A 13,621-nucleotide genomic window follows, 5' to 3' on the forward strand; every position below is an offset into this window, starting at 1 on the left:
AATAAAAATCCGGGGCAGTATTGGCATCTGCGCGCGTTTGTGCAAACGTCACATCGAACCATGCCTGCCTTGGGGCGCCTCTAATGTGCGAAATAAAGAACATTCGCGGACCAAGCCTTCGAAACCGACAACATCATTGGTAGGGGACCGGTAGATGCGACACACGACAACAAAATTCGCAGTCGCAACCCCGCAAATCCAAGTGCCCATTCTTGGTCAATCGTCCGGCACCACCCATACCCGTCCTTTTCTGGCTAAAGCCGTTTAGAAACCTGGCCCACCACCTATCGGCATGTGTCATCCGAGTGTCCGATACTCTAGCCCGCATGTCGAAGAATTTCGGATGAGTTGGCTGAGTGGCGTGAGCCTGGCACCTCTGTCGCTGTCGTACCTGCGCCGGTTTGCCAAATTGATTTTTCCAAGTCTATATCCTTTCAGAAGCATCAATGGGCCGCTACTCTGCTTGCCGCGCCGTCCTCAACCACAAGGCCGGATGCAACGTGACCATTGAACAGCGAGCCTTGTAGTATGTTCCTGCGTCATTCTCATGCGGAGACAGCTTCCTTGTAAGGAAGGATCTGACGGCTCGGTCGGCGCGAGGCGTAAAGTTCCTCGGCAGCATGTGCTTGTGCTGGCACTGTCCAGCTGCTTTCCAGCATGACACCTTGGAAAATGGAGCGGCAAAGCGGAGAACCTGGAAGATCTGGGGAAACAAGCCTTGTCCCTGAGGCTACGACAACGGAGAAGACGCTTGCGACTCAGCTGAAAGCTACCGTAGTGCCTCTGAAAGCTGGTCCCGCGGCGACAACACATATGATGGTCATTGTGCAGTGCGCATCGAGTTAATTAGCAGCATATCAACAGGCGAGTTCGCCGTTTACCCAATGTTTGCCGCAGGGTCGCAGGATTGGACGGCGGTAGGTGAGTGACACTCTAAATCGTATCCCTGCGCGCTCTGGAGATATGTGCGTATGCATACACATTCATGCGAGCTTTCGAAGTGCAGCGGTCTGCTGGACCACATGATGACGAGTCCCATATCAAGACCCAAGAGACTATGCCTGTGAAATACAGCGATGATCTTTATCGAGCTTGCAATGATGTCGAGGCTCAGCCTTCGTCTTGACCCATTCTGGCATCTGGTGACAAGTCTCGGCCATTACAAGGTATCGAGGACACGGCCGGTTCTCATCTTTGGCCAAAAACATCGCGGCATTTACGTTTTAATTTCATAGAAAAGATTGTGGGAAGAGGATTCTACTGTATGATGTGAGCGCAGTGTATGTACAGAATCGACTGATCTAATGAGAGGGGCTGTTATTAGTAACCCAAGGCGGGGAGGGGCTTGTCTTACTAGAAATCAGGTTTCAGCAAAGAAAGATAGCACTGTATGTAGTAGTGTTCCATAATCTCTAACCCAAAAATTGCTTGGTTGGCCAGAATTTGGGTAGACGTTCTCTAGTCTTCTTCAGTATTGCACGTGGTAGAGCAAAGCGAATGAAGTCGAAGACATGACATCAACGCATCCATCTTCCTTTTTTTCAAACATATCTCATGAAATTTGAATAACCGAAGATAGTAGAAAAGACAAAGTCATCAAGTTTTGGGACCGAAGTCGCGAGGTCAAGCGTCAGCAATGCTGCCCAGGTTCGACCAAGATCAGATGAGATAAGATAAGATCCAATTCGGCCTTGGCTCGGTCCAGTCCAACCAGGCGCGCTAGTGAAACTTCCGTTGGCGGTCGCGATTCCTAAGTTCATGACGAACTGTTGGCCTCGTATAACAGCCAAACGCCTCCACACGTGAGCTTTCTCTGTTAACGCTCGCTATCGCCATCGCTTAAGTCGCTATATCTGTGGTTCTATATTGTACCAGTCAAATCCTCAGACAGACAAACGCAGTCATGGCCGACACAGCAGCTTCGCGACCTCCCAGCACGGCAGAGCAGCTCGTAAGGATGTCCTCGAAGCGGACGCGGGAGATATTCGCCGCCGACTTTGCTTCATCCGCCGCATTAGATCACGCATCCAACGATAGCTTCTCCATACACCCCACATCGCCGGCCCCCTCGACCGCCGCCGACCAAGCAGGCGTCGCATCGCGCATTCGCAATGAATACGAACACGTTCGCGAACTCCCACCTGCTCTCGCGGCCAAGATGGCCAGCGCCGCATCAACAGCAGCAGAGCGGCGCAAGAAGATCAAGGCGCAGAACGCCGAGGAGAAGGCCTCTGATCCTAAGATGCAGAAGATGATTGAGGGAGTCTCAGAAAAGGCTGACAAGGCGCGGGATGCGCAATCAATGCAGCTGGCAGTACGAGCTGGAGGAAAGGGCGCTGCCCCCAACGCACACGGGCCTACACCAAACAGAGATCAGACATCCAGTTCGCTGGTCAGGAAGGACGTGGTTAGGCAAGCGAAGCCTGAGTGGCATGCTCCTTGGAAAATCAAGACAGTCATTAGCGGACACATGGGATGGGTGAGTAGATTTCAATTGCCTGCAGGAGTAACACGGACTGACTTGGTATAGGTGCGATCAGTGGCCATGGAGCCTGGAAACGAGTGGTTTGCTACTGGCGCAGCAGACCGCACCATCAAGCTCTGGGACCTTGCAAGCGGTCAGTTGAAAATCACCCTGACGGGGCACATCTCGGCAGTCAGAGGCCTTGCAGTAAGCCCGAGACATCCCTATCTTTTCTCCTGCGGAGAAGACAAGATGGTCAAATGCTGGGACCTCGAAACCAACAAGGTAATCCGACATTACCACGGCCATTTGAGCGGAGTCTACTCACTTTCGCTTCACCCAACAGTGGATGTGTTGTGCACAGGAGGACGAGATGGCGTAGTACGTGTATGGGACATGCGCTCACGCAGCAACATCCATGTTCTCGGTGGTCACAAAGGAACAATTTCGTCAATCCAGTGTCAAGAAGCCGAGCCACAAGTAATATCCGGAAGCATGGACAGCACGATCAGACTATGGGACCTTGTCGCAGGAAAGACCCGAACTGTATTGACCCACCACAAAAAGTCTGTCCGCGCTCTTGCTACACATCCTACAGAATTTACCTTTGCTTCTGGTTCTGCACAATCCGCGAAACAGTGGCTATGTCCCAACGGAGACTTCATGCAGAACTTCTCCCCCGTAAACAGCATCATCAATACGCTTTCGGTAAATGACAACAACATGATGTTCGCCGGCAGCGACAATGGCGAAGTCTCCTTCTACGATTGGAAAACTGGTCATCGCTTCCAACACACTGAGAGCATCGCTCAACCTGGTTCTCTTGAAGCAGAAGCCGGAGTCATGTGCTCTACATTCGATGCATCGGGTCTTCGTCTTATCACTGGCGAGTCAGACAAGTCGATCAAGATTTGGAAACAGGACGAGAATGCAACGGAAGAGACGCATCCTCTAGACTGGAAGCCAACACTTGGCCGACAAAAATATTAAAGACGTGACGCCATTTGCCATCAAACTTGGGCAAACGCGATTATTGATGTTGCATGGTGATTAGGAGTTTTTGGCGAGTATATTGGTGTCGAAAATGTATGACTATTTGGATATTCTTTTTTGCCCCTTTATTGTATTACATGCACAAGTCTGAGAACGAAAGAGAATATACCATACCAGCGACCAAAGTGTGGTCTTAGTCTTTCGAACTCTGATTCGAACAATATAGCTTTAAATTCAAAAGCTATGGTTTCCAATGCACGTCTTCATTCGGTATCTGTTCGGAGCGTTATGATACATTTCTTGGCTTTATTACGTTCTATACATCTTGTTCATCACAAAGGCATACGCGGGCACACGACCTACTTTGGAGCGTCGGTTCGTGGACTACTTCTTTTCCCAATACATAAGTAGACGCTTAGAACTGATTTGATGTATTTTTGTCCTATAAATGCAGTCGAATCGTGTCTCATGGCTAGGTTGATGAGTGAGAGATGGTGTTGCTCACCCGCTACCCTATCCCTTTCATTCTTGCCCGATTTGGAAACTGCACTTCACTCTCACCTCTCAACACGAATTGAAAAGTTTTTCTTTCGGCTAGCGTTTGCACAAACAAGAGTGAATCCGCTCATTTTAAAAAATCCTCCTCCTCCTGTGTCAAAGCACTCTTTTCCTACATCAAAGCACTTCCTTCTCCTCACATTGTACAATCCTCCCTGGCGACAACCGAAAAGCTACCCGCCATCTCACACGCTGGCGCTGAGGCGACTGGAGCTATTCAGCATTTCTGACCGTGGTAAACCCAGCGGACGAGGCAGGGGAACCCGCGGTCGTGACCGTGGTTGTGGTCGTGGCCACGGTCGCGGAGGTAACACATCCGAAAAACATGTACGCGAGACTTCTCCCACCAGAATCAAAGAGACAGAAGAACAGCGTCAGGCACGAAATTCATACAACTCATGGAAGCGATTGTTTGCTCGACTAGTCGATAATTCCAGTATAAGGCGACAGCTCTGGGAAGGCGCGTTCAGTATATTGGAGGCAGGAGATCGAGATTGGCGCCAACGACTCCCTCAAGACCTTAATGAAGACGATGGAATTGGACATCGTCACATCCTTGCCTTACTCAGCGCCAATATCAGTGGTACTGACAATGAGACCTTCATCAGCAATGCCCGCAACTTCCTTCTTACAATCACTCATCCATCCATCCTGTGCTGTCTCGCTGTTGATACCCATGTTGAGCTCATCTACAATCTCTTTGGAGGAGTTGGTGGAAAGAGGGCTGTTTCCTTTCTTCGACGCCTTATTGGGGCCATATTGGCAGCTTCGGCTACAGGAGCGACCAGGAACTCAACGGAGGACGCAAAAGCAACACTTCTTGCCATGGCTGTTGCTCTATTCGAGCTTCTCAGGCGTGAATATAGGGTGCACTTCAACGATGAGATTCCTTCGCTTGTCGAATCTATACAGACTGCCACAGAAGTCTCTAAAGACGATGTTTCTTCAGATTCGTTGGCACGCATCTTCAACAAGCTAAACGACACTCGAGCCTTGTTAGCACGCTCTCAAGGTCTTCTTGCTGACATGAACATGGATGAAAGCAATGCAGCCGATGAGTACAACAACGCATCCTCCTATCCGCGCGACCTGATCGTGCCCTCCGGCCGTTTCGACAATGACAAGAAAGACATCGCTGACATAGTCTTGTTTCCCACTCGAGATGAGATTATGAGCGACGCAGAAGAATTTCTTCCTTATACCAACCCTGACCAGCCTCATTTCCCCGATGATCCTGTACAGCGCCACATCGATACTTTCTTCAGGTTGTTATGCCACAATATCTTTGGTGAGTTAAAGGGAGCTCTGGTAGGGGTAATGCACACAATAACTCAGGAGCCTACTGCACTATGTAATGCAAAGCTGAGCCTAGGGGACATGCGTGCTTATCATTAAATCAATGCTTGGATCAGTTGTGTCACTTTAGAGGCCAGAAAGGGTCTACAAGCACAGGTTGAGTTTGTTCAACCAGGCGCAGTTCGCAGAAAGTCAAGTGCAAAAAAAGAGAGATGGTGGGAGGAACCGCGAAGGTTCAATGAAGGAACACTACTTTCCTTTATATGGATCGATAATTCTGTTACTCAGCACGTTTTTCTTACAGTTTCGGGAAAGACCACAGATCCCGCAAAAGAATACAGCCTGAGTCATGGCAAAGAAATGGCGTATATCACTGCAAGTCTGGCAACGCAAGATCGGACCACCGTGAGGAGTCTCATGCAAGCGCACACTGGAGCGGTTCGTGGCCTGCTGTTGGAGTTTCCCAACGTGATACCTGCCACATTTTCACCTATTCTGGAGAATCTGAAGGAGATGCACCGCTTGAATCGTCTCCTATTCCAGCAGTGGATCGTGCCTCGCAGACACGAAGGACAACCGGGGAAACGGGTGATGTATCAAATCCCCCCGCCTTTGTACACACGTACTCCCGGCTTCAAATTCTCTTTGTCGCCTCTGCTAAAGGACGAAAACAAGGGGAACCAGTTGCTAATGGATTCTAGGTCCTCATGCGATGGCGAAGTGTTACTTAAGAAGCTTGGAACCGCGACCTATCTTGACCGTGGACAGTGCCAGGCTTTGATTGCGGCGCTGACTCGTGAATATGCATTCACCCAAGGTCCTCCTGGAACTGGAAAGAGTTATCTCGGTCTCCAAATCATGAAGGTTCTTTTAGGTCTCAGCAAAAAGGCCAATTTGGGGCCCATCATAATAGTATGCTACACCAACCATGCGTTGGACCAATTCCTAGAACATCTGCTTAATATAGGTGTGACAAAACTCATCCGAGTTGGAGCAATGAGCAAGTCCGAGAAGTTGGAAGGCCACAATCTCCGCTCTGTGAGCGACCTGGGGATAAAGACGAAGTCAGAAAAGTACATGGCGGCTGTGAACTACAACCGGCTTGAGAAGACGCAGAGAGAAGCCGTATCGATATTCACTTCGTTGAACAACATGCGAAGGCATCCTGAGTGGGAAAATCTGAAGAATCACATTTTTGAAGAATACCTAAACATACACAGCTAATTCTACCGTATCAATGATCAAGGGTTTAAACTAGCTGGCCGTCATCCATTCGACGTTTGGGCGTCGGACATTCAGGCATTTGGCACTCGACAGTCCGCGACATTGCTAAAGCAGATTGTGCAGAAAGCAAACACGGATGTATATTCGCTGACGACTCGGGAGCGAGGCGCTTTAGTCGCGCATTGGATTGAGGGAGCTCGAAGCAACAAAATAGACGAGCTCTATGAGATGATCAATGATGCTGCAAAAACTCAACAAGAGCTGACAAACGTACACGAAGAACTGAACCGACGAGTACTGGAAGAAGCGCAAGCCATTGGTGTGACGCCAACTGGCCTTGCGAAACGAATTGATATCCTTCAGCAAGTGAAGTGCAAAGTTATCATCTGCGAAGAATCCGGAGAGCTCATGGAAAGCCACATGATCTCCGCACTACTCCCTGATATGGAACACGTGATCCAGATCGGAGATCATGAGCAGCTTCGACCTTCAGTGAACAACTTCCCCGATCTATCACTCGAGAGTGAGCGAGGAAAGCTCCACCAGCTTGACAGAAGCCAGTTTGAACGACTCTGTGTTGGTGAGCCGGGACGTCCTTTGATACCCGTTGCTTAACTCAATGTTCAACGCCGAATGCGTCAACAGATATCTTCATTGATACGTGAGACCATCTACGGGAAACTCCAAGATCATCCTTCCACCACCTATCTACCCGATGTAGTTGGTATGCGCCAGAACGTTTTCTGGCTTGACCACACAAACCTCGAAAACCAGGAGGATGCACATGCTCATATCAATAATTACAAATCGAACTCATGGGAAGTTGGAATGGTGCATGCACTAGTGCGACACATTGTTCGCCAAGGAGTGTACAAATCCGAAGTTATCGCGGTATTGATGCCATATACCGGCCAACTTCATAAGTTACGAGCCACTATGAGGAGCGATTTAGAGATTTGCCTTAGTGACCGCGACAGGGAAGCATTGGAGAACGACGGCTCCACAGTCGATGACGTGACATCTCAAGTACCAGCCGCATCCGAACTTCGATCATATCAAGGAAAGCCCTTGGAGAAGAAGCAGCTATCCAAAATGTTGAGAATTGCTACTGTCGACAACTTCCAGGGAGAAGAAGCAAAGATCGTCATCGTGTCACTCGTACGAAGCAATGAGGCACAGAAAGTTGGGTTCCCCAAACGACCAACCGTATCAATGTACTCCTCAGTCGTGCGCAAAACGGCATGTATCTCATCGGCAACACAGAAACTTACGTTAGTATTAAATGTGGCGGAAGGTTATCAACATGCTTAGAGCCTCTGCCTGTGTCGGTAAGAGCCTGGCTCTGTCTTGCCCTAGACATCCCGGAATGCTTATCAAATTACAAGAACCAGATGACTTTCAGAAATACAGCCCTGAAGGTGGTTGTATGTTGGCATGTACTGATCGTCTTGACTGCGGTCATCGATATGGGGCTAGATACCATTCCGAAGCTATGCATGCAGTGTTCTAGTGTGAACAGCCATGCCAACGTCAACATCAGCCATGTGGTCATTCATGCCAAAAGGCCACATGTGGAGAGCCTTGTGGGAAATGTATGGTATTTTGGAACAACGTGCCGCTTCCGTGTGGCCATCTTAAGCATTCCGTTCACTGTTACCGCACCAAAAACGTCGCTAGCATTGCTTGTGATGTCAAGGTATCAAAGGTAGTTCCTGGCTGCAAACACGAAGTAGCTGTTAAATGCTCTCTGGATGTTTCTAAATCCCACTTCAAATGCCCTACCCTATGTGAGGCTCTGCTACCTTGCGGTCATCCTTGCCCCGGAACCTGTGATCAATGCAACACCAAGGATGCTCGTGATGAGCCATTGATCAAGCACTCCACTTGCCGGAAGATTTGTGGTAGGAAGTATGGAACCTGCAGTCACAACTGCAAACGTCCATCCCACGATGGAACTGATTGTGGCTTGTGTCAAAGCCCATGTGAAGTAAGCTACCCGGATATTCTTCCGGTGCGTTTTTGACATTTTTTAGGTCCGCTGCAAGCACACCAAATGTGCAAAGAAGTGCCATGAGAATCGTACGCCATGCACTGAACCTTGCGAATGGTCCTGCGATCATCGAGGCAACTGCAAAATGCCATGTTCAGCACCCTGCGATCGATTACCCTGCGATGAACGTTGCACAAAGCGTCTACTATGTGGTCATCAATGTCCGAGTATTTACGGTGAAGAATATCCTACAGAATACTGTCAGCAATGCGGTATGAAATCTGAAGAACAGCCAGACATGATCATAATGTCAAGTTACGCTGATATCAATCTAAATGAATATCCCATCGTTGTCCTTGGCTGCGGCCACTTCTTCACAACCGAGACTCTAGAAGGCCATATAGGTCTCAAGGACATATACGAGGTTGACAAGAGAACAATTGGGTTCATCGGTCTGATCGAGAATTCCGAGCTTTCAGCAGCAATCCCACAATGTCCAAACTGCAGAGAACCTGTCAAACAGTTCGTGACACAGCGCTACAACCGTCTTATCAACCGAGCTCTGATTGACGAGATATCTAAACGTTTTGTCATCAGCGGACAACAGACACTTCAGCTACTGGAAGACAGGCTTGCTGTTGAGCGGGCTAATCTTGAAACCTCACGCACTGCTGTTGTTCCCATATCTCCTGGTTTGGGCACCAATCAGGCTGTCATCGAAATGAAGATGAAATATATCTACGACAGCCTTCGAAACAGGTATTCCAGCGCGGCGATTTTGGTGGAAGATGTAAGGTTGTTCCGCCACAGAGTGGATGTTCAGCACAAACCAACGTACAAACTGTACCAATCGATTATGCACAGTTACAAGAAGAATGGCTCCCTCAACGACGATCTTGCTCAGTTATCCCTCAGCTCATCCTCCAAGTATCTGGAGCGCGACCGTGATCAGCGCATCACTTTAGGTGGCCACCTCCTCGAAATCAAAGTGCAGAGTTTGCTACTTGAGGACAAATTTGAAATTGCACGAGTGGTACTCAAACATGTAGGTGGAACAGTACCACTCAAATTTAGTGGAGGTTCGCCTGTAACGAAGACGGATTCCTTCCTTGAGGCATGCGAGAAACTAATCGGCGACTGTATATCTGGATACCTCCCAAAACTCGCTGTTGAGACATCCTTATACTACGCCTGTATTGCCCAACTTTTCAGCAGCTCTGTAATGGCCAAGGACACCGATCGCACTCGAGCAACCAACTACCGCAACACTGCCAAATGCCATTTAGAGCAAGCAGAAAAACTCTGCCAGAATTCTTTCCGCGGCCGAGACATCCTCCGAAAAGCAGTGCTCAGCTCAGCAGAGATGCTAAATAGGGAGTTCTACGAGAAAGTTTCAAAGGACGAAATCGACGCTATCAAACAGGCAATGGTCAGTGGGCCTGGAGGTATCGCAACGCACTCTGGACATTGGTACGACTGTGTAAATGGACACCCAGTAAGTGAACCAAAACTCTGTCTTTTCACTCTTGATACTGATACTACGTAGTTTGCTGTTGGCTAGTGCGGCATGCCCATTCAACTCGCACGCTGTCCGGAATGCGGCGAGCCTGTCGGCGGCCAGAACCACACTGTCGTCAGGGGTGTTTCGTGCGCAACGGCGATGGAGTAATCAATCAAAAATTAACAATCTAAGTGTTCATATTGGACAAGGATAGTCAATATACTAGGGTGGGAATGGCAGCATTGAGAAGAGGAGATGTGGAGATTGGGGGCTAACTTCGTTCCGGATCGAGTACTACGTTTCACGACGCAGTCACATCTTCCTTGGGCATAAATCTGCTTCAAAGCTTTGTTATGTAGTACTACTAATTTTCGTGTTACTTGGGGTGGATAACTGGTAAGATTAGCGTGCATGTGGGAGAAATCAAGTGGAAGTTGAGACACTCTAGCAGACCTGCGCAAGGGAGCGAACAGATAGAATAAATGGATAAATAATGGAATACCAGAGCTAGTTATTTCGTGATTGAGAGAAAATAGTGATTCAGAAGTGTTCAATATGCACTTCGTTAACCATTGAGATGCAACGCAGCTGCACGTTCGGCTCCCCACGTTGTCGCAGGAGAATAGGTATACATTAAACATGGCGAACACGTCAACTTTTCTTGGAGAGTAACTTGATCTCTCCAAAGCACTGCGATTCTTCACAACTGGTATCGCACCGAACCATTCTAGAACCTCACACTCGCTTTCAACCCCCCATTTCCCAAAACATCACTACACCGCTTACAGCAACACCACCAGCGCCCACTAACAATGGAAACCTCATCTTCACCACACGGCATCGCCAACAATCTCTTCGCCATCACGGGCGCAGCCTCAGGCATCGGCCGTGCAACAGCCACGCTCCTCGTCCAAAGCGGCGCCAGAGTCTCGCTCGCTGACAAAGACGAAGCATCCGTCCTGCAACTAGCCCAGGAGCTCGGCGAAAACGCCGCGGGATACAAAGTCGATGTTACAAAGAGCGAGGAGGTAGAAGCGTGGATAAGCCACGCGGGTGAGAAGTGGAGGTTGAGATGTATAGACGGTACGTTTTTGTATTTCACACACACAACATACATCACTTACTAGTGTAAAAGATTATTATGAAGTACTCTCAGGCGCCGTGAACCTAGCAGGCATATCCGGCGCCCTCGCCCCCATCCACGCGCACTCCCCCTCCAACTACGCCGCCGTCTTTGCCGTAAACGTCGAAGGAACATTCAATTGCATGTCCGCGCAACTGCGCAACATGCGTGTTGCAAGAGGTAACGTACCAGGCGGATCTATCGTCAACGCGGCTTCGATAACGGGGTTGGTCGGGAAACCAAATTGCTCCATCTACTGCGCGTCGAAGCATGCGGTTGTGGGACTTACGAAGGCGGCGGCGAAGGAGCAGGCGGCGACGGGGATAAGGGTTAATGCTATCGCTCCGTACGTTCTTTTTCTTTTTTTTCTTTCTTCTTCTTCTGATCAGTCACGTATGGAGGAGACTACGTACACTATTCCTCGGACGTACGTGTTGGTATCAAGATGGATGCGTAGTAAGCAAGGAGCCCCATTGTCGAAACTTAAACTTACACGAATTTCCCCCGCAGTGGCTTCGTGGATACGCCGCTTATGCACGCTCTCGACGCCGAACTCGGATTCGCGCTGCCAAACGATGCGGTGTTGGGGCGGCGGGCGCGTCCCGAGGAGGTGGCTAGGGTGATTCGCTTCTTGCTTAGTAGCGAGGCGAGCTTTGTGACTGGATCGGTGTATCAGATCGATGGGGGGATGGTGTGCTGAGTGAGAGTCTGTGTTTGCTTGCCGATGGTGTGGAGGAGGGAGAAGGTGGAGGGTGGTGAGCAACAAGGAAAGAGAAAGGGAGTTGGGAAAAAAGAAATACAGTGGGGGCGTAGTGAGAGGCATGTGTGCAGAAGCGAGACTTTGACGAGTGCGTTTGTGGTTTTTATCGTTCCGCTTACTACTACTACGACTTCTTCGTCTCTCTCTCTCTCTCTTTTTTATATCTATTTTGGCTTGTGAGGGGCCAAACGAAACGTTTAGCGTAGGAGAAAAGTCTGGTACGTGTGAGCGGGGGAGGTAACGGGGGAGTGGGTGTCGGGACACGACGATTGATAGGCACCGTTTAAGTTCTTTGGTACCGAAGGCGGACGTTATGACATTTCATTGCCGCGGCATTGCGCTAGTTGCCAGATATCAGGACACTCTTGCGGGGAAAAAGGAGCACCAAAGAAAAGACTGTATTTGGCGTTTTGGTGGTAGTTGATTGCGTCGGGAACGCCGACCGGACCAATGCAAGCTCAGAGAGAAGAAAAGAGTGAGTGCAGCACTCGGCGAATATCCTTCGCACTACGACCTTGTTATCTGTTGTGATGGTTGGGCAACTTTTGCTCCTTTTTCCTTCGATCGAGATTCGATCGAGATTGAGGCGGCGTAAATACGCGTCGTATATGATCTATTTCTTTTTCTTTTGATGATGTATGCTTAGCCGGATTCTATATCCGGTGGCGGCATTGAACTAACTGCAAATGTTAGAAAATTCCCAATCAATACGGCGAGGGGTACAACAAGGCGCAACTGATGTGAATGTGGGGAAATTTGTGTCGTCGTGGATGCAAAAGACGGATAAATTAAAAAAGGAAATATTCTCTAATGCGCCTTTGCGGCTACACAACCCAGAACTTGCACCTTGTAATCCCGTTGTTCCCCTTTCCTCACACGCTCACCTGCGTTAATTTTACTATCGTAATACCGCACACGTCAGCTTTGCTCACCGGTTAAGTTAACAAACTTCTTCTTATAATATCTTCGTCTTACTTTTCTCACTCCTTTGGTAGATCAAAATCAACGTTGCGAATACACATACGTGGACGTAGACATTGAAGCACGTCCATGCACGATAAGGTTGACGACACGACGATGTGACGACTTGAAGATGTGGATCGAAGCCCACTTTTTTGACTTTAACTCGAAAGCTTTTTTCGACAAGAATCTTAGGATTATGGTGAATGTTAAGGTGCTGAGGGGCGATTTCTCTGAAACGACAGATAACGGTGTTAGTGTATGCTATTGTAGCTGAGCGCTGCTTATCAAATTTATCGATCTACAGATGAGAAAGTTTCTCTGCACCACCTAAGTATATCATACCCTTCGTTTTCTTCATGCAATGTTTATGGCTAGTGACTGCGCGTTTAGAATAAGACATCATTAGGTGCGTTTACCAAAAGTTAAAGGGGCGTTGAAAGGAGAAGGGGTCAGGTCTAATTAGACACGGAGGTGCTGTGGATACGAAGCAAAAAAGAGAAACTTACGGATGGGCTGTTCAACCTTGTTGAAGGAGGCAGAGCATAATAGGTTGAAACGTTGGGGCTGAAAGAAGTTTGGCAGGTTAGGGAAAGATAAGCAGGGAGAAAGCTAATTAGAAAGGATAAGTGAAATCTGACGGCCATGATTGGTCAGCCCAGGTGGGCCCCTTACTCTATGTTCCAAATCAGGATTAGTCAATTCCACGATGCAGTACAGAAGGTGAGATTATACGCATGTACATGTCGCAA

The 13,621-nt window shown here is 48.8% G+C and overlaps 5 protein-coding genes across 5 annotated transcripts; 3 read left to right on the forward strand and 2 right to left on the reverse strand.

The window, feature by feature from the left end:
• Positions 1 to 83: 83 nt before the first annotated feature.
• COCSADRAFT_39313 (uncharacterized protein) lies at positions 84 to 387 on the reverse strand. Its single transcript, XM_007704432.1, has one exon. The coding sequence runs from the start codon at positions 326 to 328 to the stop codon at positions 134 to 136; it is 195 nt and encodes a 64-aa protein (XP_007702622.1). The 5' UTR covers positions 329 to 387; the 3' UTR covers positions 84 to 133.
• A 1,389-nt stretch (positions 388 to 1,776) lies between these two features.
• On the forward strand, positions 1,777 to 3,856 carry COCSADRAFT_39314 (uncharacterized protein). The gene is made up of 2 exons (XM_007704433.1): positions 1,777 to 2,479; positions 2,531 to 3,856. The coding sequence occupies exons 1-2, from the start codon at positions 1,904 to 1,906 to the stop codon at positions 3,452 to 3,454; spliced, it is 1,500 nt and encodes a 499-aa protein (XP_007702623.1). The 5' UTR covers positions 1,777 to 1,903; the 3' UTR covers positions 3,455 to 3,856.
• Positions 3,857 to 3,925: 69 nt separating this feature from the next.
• On the forward strand, positions 3,926 to 10,194 carry COCSADRAFT_173934 (uncharacterized protein; the record flags this gene model as incomplete). Its single annotated transcript, XM_007704724.1, has 9 exons — positions 3,926 to 4,158; positions 4,366 to 5,396; positions 5,442 to 6,436; positions 6,647 to 7,141; positions 7,181 to 7,741; positions 7,830 to 8,036; positions 8,076 to 8,522; positions 8,569 to 10,020; positions 10,087 to 10,194. The coding sequence occupies 9 exons, from the start codon at positions 3,926 to 3,928 to the stop codon at positions 10,192 to 10,194; spliced, it is 5,529 nt and encodes a 1,842-aa protein (XP_007702914.1).
• A 644-nt stretch (positions 10,195 to 10,838) lies between these two features.
• On the forward strand, positions 10,839 to 12,111 carry COCSADRAFT_344498 (uncharacterized protein; the record flags this gene model as incomplete). Its single annotated transcript, XM_007704725.1, has 3 exons — positions 10,839 to 11,086; positions 11,154 to 11,495; positions 11,660 to 12,111. The coding sequence occupies 3 exons, from the start codon at positions 10,839 to 10,841 to the stop codon at positions 11,847 to 11,849; spliced, it is 780 nt and encodes a 259-aa protein (XP_007702915.1). The 3' UTR covers positions 11,850 to 12,111.
• Positions 12,112 to 13,211: 1,100 nt separating this feature from the next.
• On the reverse strand, positions 13,212 to 13,561 carry COCSADRAFT_233344 (uncharacterized protein). Its single transcript, XM_007704726.1, has one exon. It carries the CDS (start codon positions 13,514 to 13,516, stop codon positions 13,328 to 13,330), a length of 189 nt encoding a protein of 62 aa, XP_007702916.1. The 5' UTR covers positions 13,517 to 13,561; the 3' UTR covers positions 13,212 to 13,327.
• Positions 13,562 to 13,621: the final 60 nt, after the last annotated feature.

This window comes from Bipolaris sorokiniana (assembly GCF_000338995.1).
Source record: "Bipolaris sorokiniana ND90Pr unplaced genomic scaffold COCSAscaffold_12, whole genome shotgun sequence".
NCBI lineage: Eukaryota > Fungi > Ascomycota > Dothideomycetes > Pleosporales > Pleosporaceae > Bipolaris > Bipolaris sorokiniana.